The sequence below is a fragment of the Opisthocomus hoazin genome, chromosome 19, assembly GCF_030867145.1.
Source record: "Opisthocomus hoazin isolate bOpiHoa1 chromosome 19, bOpiHoa1.hap1, whole genome shotgun sequence".
Lineage (NCBI taxonomy): Eukaryota > Metazoa > Chordata > Aves > Opisthocomiformes > Opisthocomidae > Opisthocomus > Opisthocomus hoazin.
In genome coordinates this window covers 8,444,845-8,458,401 of record NC_134432.1, presented here as the reverse complement: position 1 = coordinate 8,458,401, position 13,557 = coordinate 8,444,845, and the positions used below count along the sequence as shown (strand labels likewise).

The 13,557-nt window shown below is 55.7% G+C and overlaps 1 protein-coding gene across 5 annotated transcripts in view; it reads left to right on the top strand.

The window, feature by feature from the left end:
• The first annotated feature begins 319 nt into the window (after positions 1-319).
• WHRN (whirlin) overlaps positions 320-13,557 on the top strand; it is a 56,222-nt gene continuing 42,984 nt past the window's right edge. For all 5 annotated transcript variants that reach the window (XM_075439538.1, XM_075439537.1, XM_075439536.1 and 2 more), the window contains exon 1: positions 320-935. In XM_075439538.1, the coding sequence (XP_075295653.1) occupies positions 354-935 (582 nt within the window). In that variant the 5' untranslated portion in view covers positions 320-353. The remainder of the gene's footprint in view (positions 936-13,557) is intronic.

Genomic DNA, 13,557 nt, shown 5'->3' with positions numbered 1-13,557 from the left:
GTGGGTGGTTGGCCGAGGAGGAGCGGGAGCGCTTCGTGTCGCTGCCGTTCCTCCAGCCGGGCGGCTCCCGGCACGGCTCACTCCTGCCATGAGCTGCGCGCAGGGCTCAGCCCGGCCGCTCGGGGGGGCGGGGCCAATCGGGAGGGGCGGGGCCAACCCGGCGGGGCGGAGCCAACCCGACGGGGCGGTCCGAGCGCGGCCGAGGCGCGCGGCTCGGCGCTCCCGCGGGGGCGGGGCGCGGCCCCCCCGCCGCCGGGCCCGCTCTGTATAACCCGTCTCCCGGCAACGGCGGGCACGTCACTTCCTGGGGAGCCGCCGCGAGGCGCCGGCGAGCGGCGCGGGGTCCCGGCGCGATGAGCGCGGAGCTGGACGGCGTCTCGGTGCGCTCCTCCTCCTCCTCCTCGGGCTCGCTGGGCTCGGCGGCGGGGCCGGCGCCTCGGCCGCTGTCGGGCAACGTCCGGCGGCTGCACCAGGCGCTGACGGCGCTGCTGAGCGAGGCGGAGCGGGAGCGCTTCATCCTCTGCCTCAACGCCTACCACGGCCGCCGCAACGTCTGCGACCTGGTGCGCTCCCTCCGCGCCCTCCTCGACGGGCCCCGCCGGCGGCAGCTCCTGCCGCTGCTCCGCCTCGTCCTGCCGCGCTCCGACCAGCTCCTCTTCGACCAGTACACGGCCGAGGGGCCCTACCTGCCCCCCGCCCCCGCCCCGCCGCCCGCCGTCCCCGGGGAGCTGCGGCAGGTGACCCTGCGGCGGAGCAAGGCCCACGAGGGCCTGGGCTTCAGCATCCGCGGCGGGGCCGAGCACGGCGTCGGCATCTACGTGTCGCTGGTGGAACCGGGGTCCCTGGCCGAGAGGGAGGGGCTGCGCGTCGGCGACCAGATCCTGGGGGTCAACGGCAAGGCCCTGGACAGGGCCACCCACGCCGAGGCGGTCAAGGTAAGGCGGCTCCGACGGGTCTGCCCCTCGCCGCCGTCCCGCATCCCTCCCCGGTCCCGCATCGCCCGCCGTCCCGCATCGCCCCCTGCTCCGTCGCCCTTCAGCCGGCGCGACGGGAGCCCCTGGTGTCCCCCCGTCCGTTCCTCCCCCCCCTACTCCGGGACGCGGCCGTGGGGAGCGGGTCCCGCTCTGCACCGTGCCGGGGGGACCGGGCTCGTCCCGCCGTCGTGCGGGCACCGGCAGCGCCTGGAGCCGAGCCGGGAAGTTTGCGGTGAGACCGCCCCGGGGGGGGGGTGACTCGCTGCCGGGGACCCCGCCGGGCATCGCCTGCGCCCGGTGAGACGGCGGGATCGTCCCCTCGGGGCCGAGCAACCCCTCCGTACCGCGGCGGGTCGGAAGGGCAGCGGTGCCGCTCCCGGGAGCCGGAGACCGGCCGGAGCCTCCACACCGTGTCTTCTCCTCGGGGAAGTGGGGAAGCTGAGGCACGGGGAGGCAGAAGGACCCCCTGGAAGGGCGCAGTGCCCGGAGCGGGGACAGGTCCCGGTCCCCGGGCGGTGCGGGGCAGGGGGGAGCAGTCCCACCGCCGACGCCCCTGGTGAAGCACCCGCAGCCGGTCTCCGTACGCCCCGGAGACCAACGCTGTGAAGCTGGGAGCTCCGCAAACCGTGGGTTTTTCACCTGAATCTCCGTGTCTGAGAGACCCAGCTCATTCACAGCGAGGGTGTCGTGGCAGGTGGGCTCAGCTCGGGGCGTCCCCGTGGCACGGCGGTGCTGGGTGCGAACCGATGGAGCTGGAGAATGGACCTTCAGGGCAGCAATGAGTAGGTGGCATGCGGAGAGCGGGGACCCGGGGTGACAAGACCGTTTTGCAGCTGTTTTGTGCTTTAATTCTTCTGTAATAAGCTAACACGCTCCTGTCTGCAGCCTGCTTCGTCTGGAGCGTTCCTCCGACAGCGCATTAATCTTGCGCGGCTCTGAACAGCGTCCTCACAGCCACCCTGCGTGCTCCCTGCCCCGTCTTTAAATCTGTGTCCCCGGCAAGGGCATGTCTTCCAGGCTGGAAGTGAGTCCCTGGTAGTCTTGAGACCAGAGAAAAGACTTGTAGGAATTCTCTTTTTTTTGTTCCTAAATTTAGGACAGCAACAGCGTAGGCTTTTGGAAGTCAGTCTGTAATATTATGCCCTAAAGATTGTAAAAAAAAAAACCCCTGTATTTTGAGTGCAGCGGTGGGATGGGCAGAAACCAGTTGTGAATACTGTAGTCCGTTAAATTACTTCATCTCTAATTCAACCCACTCTGATGGGCAATTCACATCACTTTGTGTTTGTTCTCTGGTACAGTGTACGCGATGTCTTTTAGACACTATTAATATTGAGTGAAACTAAGTGCTGCCTGCACAGAAATAATTCCTGCAGGATGCAGTTTGCCAAGGAGATGTTCTCTGACAAGAGCCGCATTTGTTAATGCGGTCCTGATAGGAAAGAGAAGCTTAGAAATTGTCTGTTTGTGAGCTGAACTTCTTTAGACGAGAGTTGCGTCACGCACACGACTGTGCTGGCATCTTCTAGAGCTCCTGCACTCGAGTTACGTCTGGGGAGGGTTTATGACCCACGGAGTGGTGGTAGAAACACTTCCCGTGGGAAGAATCGCAGAGTGATTTACAGTACAGCTCTAACAGTTCCTTTGGAGAGTTTTAAAATTAACCAAGTGCTAATTTGTCCCTGCATGCTGCATTTGGGGGGGCAGGGAACAAAGAGCAGCTCGCACTCAGTGGTGCTATAGAGGGAAGTCTTTGGAGAATTTCTCTGGGGTTGAGATACGAACGCCTTGGCCCATGTTTGGACATCGTGCAGGGTGGCGGAGCTGCAGGGACTAGGGGTGGTGATGCACAGCGTGGCTTGGCCCCGTGTTCTCTGCTTCCCCTTGAAACCCAGGATCTCGGGCTCAGGCTTGACATAAGCATTAACAGCTCTGCAAAGGTCTCTGGCTGTGGTCTGATCTCCTCGAGCAGTGTCCTCTCCTCCTCACTGTGTCCTGACATCCTCGCTGACGGCTCTGGGTCTGCTCCGCAGTGGATCGGTGGAGAGAGAAACGCTGGATAAGCAGGCTGGTACCAGAGCTGGGTTTGGTCCTGGAATTTATGCCTACACTGTACTCGGGATCAAATCCAGAGACGGGGCAAAAGGTGAGCAGAGGGGCTTTCTTAAGACAAAACCACCCTGCGCAGCTCCATCTCCCCAGCGCTGTCTGCCTGCTGTAGCCGGGTAGATGCGGTGAGCTCCCTCCCCGTCAGAAGCTGTCTGGTGAAAGCGCGGCTCCCCTTGCTGCGCGTGCCGTGACGGCCTGGCTCTCCATCTGTCTGAGGAGCAGCACGTTCCTCTGCTTCCAGCTTGACCGTCCTGCAGCAAGAAGCTGTCTGTCTAGGGCAGCGTTGCTATTCATAACATGCAGAATGTGTTGTTGTGGGAGAAGTTGTCAAAGCTCGTTCTTCAGGGCAGAAGACGATGGCAGAGATCAGGAAGGCTCTGGCGCTGCTGGCCCAGCCTGCTCCCGGGCACATCGCGCTCTCTGGGGTGAGCGTGACAAACTCGCTTACTGAACCAGAAATCGCCTTTCCGTCTGTCGGGGCGCTCGGAGATGCCCAGCTGTGAGCAGGAGCAGCGAGGCAGCTGTTCAGATGGAGCAGTGAATAAATACGTCGTCGTAACTTGTTTGTGCCGTCTTGTAAGACCATTCACACAGCAGAGATGGGATTCGTTTCGCAAGCCGTGACAGCTCGGTTGCCTTCTCTTCGTGCGTGTCTGGCCATGCAGGAGCAGCCCAGCCGTTTCCAGCACTCCTCTCTAGGAGGAGCAGTGCCTGTGGGGTAGGAGCAATTTCTGTCTTCTGCCTTGTATTTTCGGGCATCGCTCAGAGCCGTGATGCGCCAAAAGTGGAATCATGGCAGAAAATGAAAACTGCCACGACACTGGGCAAAGACGACGAAAGTAAGGAGCTGCTCGCTGCCCCAGCTGAACACTGACTGGTGGCCCATGACCACCACAGTGGGGTTTGTAGATATTTTAGTGTGAATTCAGTGAGAACTGGAATTCTGACTTAAATGTCAAAATTACCTAAGCACTCCAAATTGATTCACTTAATGACCAGCTTCTTAACCTTTATGTGAGTGGTGGTGTTTTATGCCTTCTCTGCTTCGTGCTCGCTGTTTCATCCAAATCAAAATTAAATTACTCCATTACAATTATAGCTCTATCATTCCAGCATTCAAGAGTGCACTTCAGCAAAAGATCACTGTAATTTGAATTATGATGTAAGTGAAGAAGTTTGTATTGTCTGTCGTATTTTTAGAGCTGGCTTGGCTTTCATCAGCCTGGCTGTATATTACAGGGTTGATATTGTAGCAGTCATGTGGAAAGTTTGTATTGATAAGCTGTAATATTTTGTCCAGAGCGGTTAAAATTGAGGTGCTTGTGCTTTTAGGCAATCAAAATGTTACACGGGGAGGTATTTCTTCTCTACTCTGGGGCTGGCATTAAACTGGCACCCACTTTCTCCCCTACTCCTTACTTTTGTTGCCTTGCAGTAGGCTTTTCTGCCCTTTAAATAATTTAGGGAGGAAGGCGAGAAGAGAAAATGTAAAGTATCGTGATTCTGATGGATTGTTCCTGGTTGAGGGTTTGGCTTATGAGCTGCACCAGCCTCGGAAGAGCCGCGCTGATCCCACCATTGGCCCTGCCGTGGCTTTCAGTTCCTGCTGACAGCTGGGCAGATCCGGACGGACTTGATGGAAATCGCCAAAACCAGACGAATTTGTAGGCATCGGTCTCGGGGAGCGCGATTCTTTCGTCTTGGTGTAAAGCTGTGGTAGCTTTGCCAAGGTTGATGGACTCACATTGGGTTTGTTCTGAAGGAACTGGGGCAGTTCGAGTCCGCTGTCGTGGGTTCTTCGGGGCGGCTCTGGGGAGATGCTGGGGCTTTCGCTGCCGGCGTGGTGGGGCCGGGGGAAGGCTTGGGACGAGGCAGAGGTCTCTGGGAGGCTCTGCTGGCTCCGTCGCGCTGGCCGGGGGTCCCTGCGGCAGCCCTGCTGGGAAGGGTCCCTGCGACGGGGGGGACTGGTCGGCAGCCCGTGGCTCTCTGCGCAGGCAGAGGTTGTCACTCCTGCCAAACCAGCCTGCCTGTCTCCTGCTCCGGTAGCGTCAAGTGGGCATTTAAAAATAATTAAAAGGAGATTAAAATTCTTCTTTTCTATTTGTTTGGACTTTCCTGATGGCAAACAAGGTGATCTGTTCAGAGACTGTAATATATCACACGGGGTAGAGCGGGCTCCGGCAGCTTGTGCTCGAGGTGCTTCTGGTATTGCTAAAAGACCGCTGAGAAATGGCAGGAGAGACGTGCAGCCCTGCGCCTTGGAAGCATGTTTAGAGCAATTTTACCTTCCAGGCAGCTTACAGGGAAGCTAATCTAATTTCATTGTTTCTTGTGATGCCCAATTAATTGATTATCATTATCTGAGGCTGCTTATTTGCTGTAGTCAGTAATCACCACCGTACTGTACTAGCATCATAATGGCTAGGAGGAACGAATGCAGCTTGGTTTCTTTGGTTGGTTTTCAACCCTTTGAAGTACTTGGAATTGTGGACCACCACACACAGTCACGGTTGGGATGAAGGGGGAGTGAAAGCAATACATCGATCCCCTGATTCTGTGAAGATACCAGGCTTGTTCCTTAAATGCCTGCTTGCTTGTCTCTGTATTTTTAGAATACAGGCTGATCCAAAAGCTGGAAACTTCTCCCTTCCTCACAGGATCTCAGGTAGCTGCAGCATGGGAAAGAAGGATGTGACCAGTATCTACCCCAATAGTTAGAGCAATAACCTATTCCTTGGTCTCTGAGTCTGCTCAGAAACAAAAAACCCCAAGAAATGCCCACAAAAAAAGCACCTACAGCTTAAAACACAGGTGCTGTGCAATGTCACGGGCTTCTGCTCTGCTTTTCTGTGCTGCAAACAGTTTCCATTTTAACTTCTGAGCTCGGAGGGAGAGGGTGGGAAGTGTAATGTCACCAGGATCTCCCTCTAGGAAAAAGGAGGAGGGAAAAAGGTCGCTCTCGAACTTGGAGGCATTTACATTTTAAATTAGTTTTAATGCTCCTTAAGGGATAGGGCTCATGGCAGTGGCAGACCATGGGTCTGGCAAGCGAAGTTCTCAGTTTCACGGGCAGATCTGATGACGTGTGGTGGAGCCGGCTCGAGCGCTGGAGCTCACCGAGGGCCCGGCGGCGGGGCTGGGAGGCGATGCGCGAGCTCATCCCGGCCGATCCAATTCATTCCACGTGTAACTTGGGGTGGGCTGAACTTGCGCATACAGAGAGCGTCTGTGGGAACGTGGGTTTAGCTGTTGCACGGGAGTTAGGAGCCGGTTATATTTGCTGCTCTGCCACTGATTTCCCTCAGTGGGCAAGTTACGTCGTCATCTGTTTCCCTTCATTACCCCAGCAAATCACAATCAGCCCTAATGAAATCGAATGACATTGTACTGATGCAAAAGATGAGAAGGAGGTCCTGAATCTCTCTTCATAATGCAGAGATGTTAGTACTTGGCATAGGTATTGGCTTGTTCATCAGGGTTGGTTCTTTTAGGGCATCCTGGAGTTCTTGGAGCATAAATGTTATTTAGTGGACTCCTTGTAAACAAACAGTTTTGCCTCAGTAGAGGAATTGGGAAGATAACCCAAAGGATAAAAGCCTTTCTTTCCTTCCAGTGTCCATTAGAAGAAAACAAAAGCATTAGTGTGCAGCGTAACTGGTGAGTTAAAGTCTCTTTTGCTCGGTTCCTCTGTCCTCAGGGAAGATGATGGATTTTCTTGACACCTTCCTCAATGCTATTCCTGCTCGGAGAATTATTCGGCTCTAAATCCCCTCGCCTAAACTGACAATGTGTCTGCTAAAATGATTTGGCTTAGTTTCTTTTGACTCGGTGCTCTGCGAATTCTCCCTGTCACGGACCACCAAGGGCTTAGTAAATACAGGTGAAGCAGGGACCTGGGCAGCCTGGAGGAACTCTGTTCCTGCCAGCTTCTTGTTGCTGGACCCAGAAACTGCGTCTGAGCCTGTCGGGGTGGGATGTGCTGGCAGAGAAGGCTGGAAGAGCCTCTGCCTTGTGCGGGCGCTGACTGGGTGTCCTTGGGGCTTAGTCGAGTGGCTGGCTGTCACAGTTAGTTTTTCCGCCAAGTAAATAACCGTATCTAGACAATATGGGTTTGATGGTTCTTATGATACTTTTCAGCATTGTTTAGTGTGGAGTGGAAGGAGAAGACAAGACGAAGGAGGGGGAGGGTTTTGATTTAGATTCCCCTCCTGAACCCCTCCAGCACAGAAAGCACCTAAACAGCTTTCCAGGCTTGCATTGAAATAAAGATTTGTGGAGTTTTCTGCTGTTTTTTAAAATTGTCCTGGGCTAGGGGGTAGCAGGGGATGGGGGGTGGTGGCTGTTGGGGGCGGTTAGGGAGAAGGCCCTGGAGATTTTGTTTGACCTTGCCAGGCAAAAGGGACGTGGGCTTCCTGATGCCTTGGGGCTAAATGTGTGCGATCACCATAATTATGCATCAATTTGCATTTATTTGCATAAGTGCCACTGCTTGAAAACCAAACTGCTGTCACCTTTGCCTTGGGAGAGGGGGAGAGGTTGGACTGTGCCTCCTGCAATTCCTGGTTGTCTTGCTGATGGGGAGGCCATTTCGTACCCGCTGTCCCCTCTGCCTCCCTCTCCGGTTCCTCTCGCCCAGCGCTCCATCTGGGCTGCCGCCGCTTCCCTGCATCCCTCCTCCTATCTGTTGCCCTCTCCACCTGCCGCATGTCACCTTCTTCTCGTACCGGGTTTCTCCGTTCCTGCCCTCCCCACGCGGGGACGAGCTGTCGACATCCCTCAGCGCAGCCGAGCCTCCCGGTTCCTCCGCACACGAGCAGCTCCCCGCTCTTTGCCAGGCAAGGTGGGGATGCTTGATCCGAAGCATCTCGTTTGCGGCTACAGACTGCAGTCCTGGGCAGGGGGCGGCCTCTCTGTACCCCTCTCTGTACCCGTTTGTACGGCACCTGGTAAACGTGGCCTCAGCCAAGGTGTGCAGTGGGAGCTGTGACAGTCTGATGTCGGTCCTGCCTGCAGAGGATCCCTGGAGCAAGCTTTTGGGGACAGGCAGTGCCCCCGCCTGCTGTCTTCTGCTCTGTCCTTTCCGCTGGCAGAGGAGCCGTGAAGCGTTTAGCTGCTACGGCCCAATCCGTCACCCTGCCAAAGGTCTCGCAGCCCTGCCCCTGCAGCCCCCTCCCCAGCAGATGCAGGGAGCCGCGTCGTTCCCACTGGCACCGAGGTGGCTTTGCTCAGCCTAGGGGAGCCTGCAAACTGAAAACTGCCCGGGTCCAGCAGGAACAGCCCGGGACAGGGCAGGACATAGTGCTTGGACAAAACTTCTGCAAATTGGTCGCTCCATGGTGCTGGAGCATGCTGTAAAAGCTGCCTCTGCCTCCCTCCTGTGGCATGTCCGCATTTCTTTCCCCCTTTGCAGCTTTTTTTTCCACGTCTGTGCCTTAATTTTGGGCACTTGGTGCAAAATTGCCTGGCACTTCAATGATTGATAACCTCCGCGCTGACCCTCGCAGCTCACAAATGGAGCGAGTGCTTGGGTGCCCATTATCCGAGCACCCGAGAAGCCAAACAGCTCTGGCGAGTCTGTTACCGCCGGAAGAACGCAGCCTGCGTCTGCAGCGAGGGGGAGGACGGCTCGTAGTTAATGCTTCTGGTAGCAAACTGTGATCTGCCCACTGACGGAATGAGTTGGAATAGGTTGCTCATTTCATTAGCGGCGAAGGTGTGGGCTGTATCCGTACAAGACGCATATTTTATCCAGGCTGCCAGAAGAATCCTGGTGATTAACTGCCATTGATTTCTGACGTCCGTGTTCCTACTGGGGGAATTTTTGAAGGCCCGGAAGATGCTTTTTACACAGCCTTCAACCTATCGGCGCCCTCGAGAAGCGGAAAGAGCAAGGGGAAAATTCTGAAGGCGGGAGAGGAAAGCCTTCAGTAAGGCGAGACGTGCTGGGCGAGCATGGCCTGGCACGGGTGGCTTTCGGGAGGGCGGCAGCTTGAGCTCAGCAAAGAACACACTGTGTTGTGTGTTGTTTTGGGTGGTGTTTCTTTAAAAGGTAATAACTGTGGGTACATGAGATGTGCGGTTCCTTTTTGTGATTATTTTAAGCAATCTGCTTCAGTCTCAAAGGACTTGATAGATAATTAAATAGCGTGTTGTCAGGGGATCGGTGGCCTGATGCAATCAGTCTGCCCTTCTCTCTGGCACTTGCTTCTTCTAATAATATTTCTAGGCAGTTGGTGACTGTTTCCCTGCTAAATGTTTTGGCACTGATCCCCAGATCCAAATAAATTATTTCCTTAAGCTTCTCTTCTAGCAGGTGTGCTTGCACACTCTGGTGCCAGCGCTAAACCTTCCATAGCACGGTCTTCAAATGCGTTAGAGGTGGGGCAACGCCAAATTTTATCTGCGCCTGGAGCGAAACAGAGCAGCGCTGAACAACATGTAGCCAGTCCCCGAAATGGCTTGAGAAAGGAGATGGGGCTGCAGTCTGCGCTGCCTGATTCTGCAGAGGCGATTAGAGAGGTGGAATTACGTTATTTAACGGCCCGCTACAAGTGGGTGAGGTTCAGTGTGCCCGTCGGATAGCACCCTTACCTGCAGAGCTTGCAGGGTGCGTCATGCTGCTGCTTTTGTGGTGGTATCTCTGCAGTCACTGGGCGCAAGACAACTTGCGTGTTGGTGAGGGAGAAGTTCTCCCTTGTAGTATTCCCACCCAGAGCCTCTCCTTTCTCTTCGTGGGCCCCACGCTTTTTATTTAAGATGACATCTCTGGCCTGAAAAGCTTTTCCCTTTGTCCCAGGGAGCTGGGGTGACCTGCTTCGCTGGAAGCGTGTGGTTCATGTGGGCAGGTGCTGGCCTCTCGCTTGCTGTTGTTGCTCTAGAAGTAGGGCTGACGGCAAAGTCGAGGTCGTCGGACTCGTGCCAGCTTGCTGGCACCGTGGCACCTCACTGGGCGTGGGGAAGGGCACAGTGCTGAATGTTGGCTGGGCTGCCGGGTGCGGGGAGCTGCAGCCTGAAGGCCTGCAAGGGAGGACAGTGGTGGAAACCTGTCATAAGCCCCCCTTGCACCAAGGGGCCGATGCAGCTGGCCAAAAGCCCGTGCTTGGGGGTGTTGGGCTCCTCTGCAAACACGTTCCAGGAGACCAGGGTGGATGCGCAGTGTGGGAGAAGCCAGTGTGACAGGGCTGGAGAAGAATTCCTGCTGATTGCTTGATGTTCAGGGAGACCAACTGGAAAATGGTGCCTATGCGACGGCAGGGAAAGTTGTGTTGAAGAAGCTGGCAGTGTGGGTCCCTGGTCTGTCCTTAATTAGCACCTCTGATCCCCAGGTTGTCAGTTAGCCGCTTCTCACCAACCCTGAGAAATTAAAATGAAACAGGAGAGAATAATCCTGCTTGCTGGAACAGCTGGGCAAAGAAGAGGATTTCTAGGGCTGGATCTGCCGTTGGACGCTGCTCTGAATCATAGAACCATAGAATGGTTTGGGTTGGAAGGGACCTTACAGATCATCTGGTTCCAACCCCCCTGCCAGGAGCAGGGACCCCTTCCACCAGCCCAGGGTGCTCAGAGCTCCATCCAACCTGGCCTTGAGCACTGCCAGGGAGGGGGCAGCCACAGCTTCTCTGGGCAACCTGGGCCAGTGCCCCTTCCACCCATGTCCTGGGGCTCCCAGCTGGCTTGGCAGAGCCAGCACCAGCTGCCCTGATGGGAGAGGGGAGCAAAGCCCATGGCGATGGTCCTGGCAGTGCAGAGCTCCAGCCTGGGGCTGTGTCGGGGCTCTGTCCCTCAGCACAGAGCCTGCCCGGGCTGCTGGCCGCTCCTGGGGGATGCCTGGACCACTCTCCACACCGTGTCCCCGGAGACCCAGGCACTCTGCTCTCGCTGAGGAGGGGGCTGAGGCGAGTGGAGATGGCTCATGGAGCAGCAGGGGCTGTTGCGTTGCCTGGTGCCCTGACGCTGACCACCTCCTCTCCCTACGATGAACGGCTTTGGTGCCGCATCCTTGGCTTGGAAACCTTCCGTCCTGCCGAGTCTCCTGTTGCTAACGCGGTTGCCACCGTCCCCTAGCACTGGTGTGTCCCCAGGGGCTGCAGACTCCCGTTGCCTCTCCAGCTCAGCCCATTAGCCTTTGCTCTTGCCTCCTTGGGTGGCTATTAATGATTTCCATTTTTGCAGCACCTCTACGCTCAAAGCACTTTCCTTTATCAGAGGCAAGACTTCCACCTCAATTCTCCTTCTGAAGTTGTTTCCTTGGGGGCTGTAGCACCCGGCTGCAGCCGTGCGCTGAGTTGGAGAGGAGCGGTGCGGTGTGCAGCCCTCCGGCTTGGCCAGGCCTGGCCTTGCTTCGGCTGCAAAGCGGGCGGTGAGACCCCAGCCCCGTGGCAGCGCGGCAGTGGGCTGCACCTCGTTACCTTCATAGCAGGCGTAAATGGGCCCATTAAATCTACTCCGTATCCCAGTGCTGTAGCAATAAAAATTGTCAGGACCGAGATGGTGTTAAGAAACTTGGGGCGAGTGCTCCACTGTGGAGGTCGCTTGGATTCCTCGTAGGAGTCAGTGTTGGGGCTGGAGCATCCTTTAGAGGGGGGCTTCTTGCAAAGCGCTTTGTAACGACCTGAAGAACAGCTGGCAGTGAGAGGCGTTGTCGTGTGCCGCTGGCTTTCCAAAGGGGCTGGATAATCATGCTCAGTCAATGAGAAAAAATTACCTGCAAACTTCTCTGGGATGTCAAACCAACCTTGTTTTCTCCAGACCCTGAAAGCTGCCGAGAGCCTGATGGAAATGTGTATTAGCAGAACTGAAGGGATGAAATGGGGGGGAGCAGCGGAGGGCACTCCTGTGCCCTGGACTTGGTGAGAAAGCCTGCCTGGGGCTGTCTTCTGTGCCTGGGGTTGCCTCTGTGGGTGAATTTCCAAAAGCGGATGAATTGTCAGCCTTAATACAGGGAAACTGAGGCACTGAAAAACAGGAACCTACTTACTATGGCAGGAGTCAGTGGCAGGATCTGCAATGGTTGGAGGTTCCTTGGCTCCTGCTCTAAAGGCTGCACCTTGCCAAGGCGTGGGGACAGTAAATAGGAAAAGGCAGTGGAGGCTGTTGGCTCTGCTGTGTGGCTGCCGTGCTGGGGTCCCAATGGCTGACCTGGGGGCTTCTGGGAGCCTGGCACAGACAGGTTAAGCCCACAGGTTGGGTTTGTGTGTCGGATGGGGACAGGCCTCAATGGAAGGGGTGAGTCAAAGGCTGTGCAATGCAGAGATGGTCCCTTTCCATGGGTTGCTGACCCAGCGTGTCTCCACAAACTGCTGCACCACTTCCAGGGAACGGCCTTCTCCCAGCAGGTCCTGGTCCAGAGGTCACTGCTATACTACCTGGGCCATCGTTTTTCCTCTCTCTTCCCAAAGGGTAACAGAGTTCATCTCCCCAGGTACCAGGAGGGGCATTCTTGCAAACCAGAAGATGAACAGACGCACCAGCCTTGGTAAAGCCAGAAAAAAACAGAGGGGGAAGCGCAGCGTTTCTTCCCGTGGAGGGAAATGGACAGTGGCTCCGCTCGCTTGGCGCTCACCAAAGCAGCTGAGAGTGATTTCTGTCTCTGGCTGGATGTACGATGGAAGCTTGTCCCATCTGGCTCACCTGGTGCCTCATCGCCTTGCGGCTCTGCACGCCAAGCGCTTTGTTAAAGTCTGGTTCAGTGTGTGGGTGTGCAAAGGTTTCACAGGTCTGTGCCAGATCTCGTTCCTGTGCCTGCTGTGCTTCGTTATGGAGCGTGTGCGGTGCTGTTACCGGAGGGAAGACACTGCTTCGCTTCTCATCGCCTCTGGTAGTCGTGGCAGCTTTAGTCTGAATAGCTGGTGGCTGCCTAATGAGCAAAGGAAGCTCAAAGATTTGAACAAAACTGGCTTTAGTGGTTATTGAGTTGGGGAGGTGGTTTGTGCTGGCCATCCTGAGATTTTTGCCAAGTCCGTGGCGGCAGAGGGAGGACGTGGGTGATGCTGAGCAAGCCTGGTGCTCCTGGCTCGTGCCAGGCTGCTTCCTCAGACAGGAGCTGTGCTTCGGCTTACTGGAGCAGACGTGCTTCGAGTGGAGGTTGAAAACAGGGATTCCTCAAGCTATTTGTGCTCGTGGTTGAGGAAGGATTTACCCCCTGAGCTGATACAAACCTAGGATTATCCTAGAATTAATAAAATTAAAGAATTTACTCAAATTGATGCAAGCTCAGAAGTCAAACATCTATTCTTGTAAATAGACTTGGATTACAAATAGATTCAGCCTACAAATGGGTTTCACTGGCTGAATTTCAGATCTGTGCTTAAGCATGTTTTAGGCAGTCTTAAATGCTTGCTCATTTAAGTGCATGCCTGAAGGCCATGTTGAATCAGGGCCATGGGAGACCATCTTCTACAACATCAAAAAAAATCAGCTGTTTAACTCTGTTAAATGGTCCCACAGTGTTGCTGTGTCCTGTCAAACAGCTGCT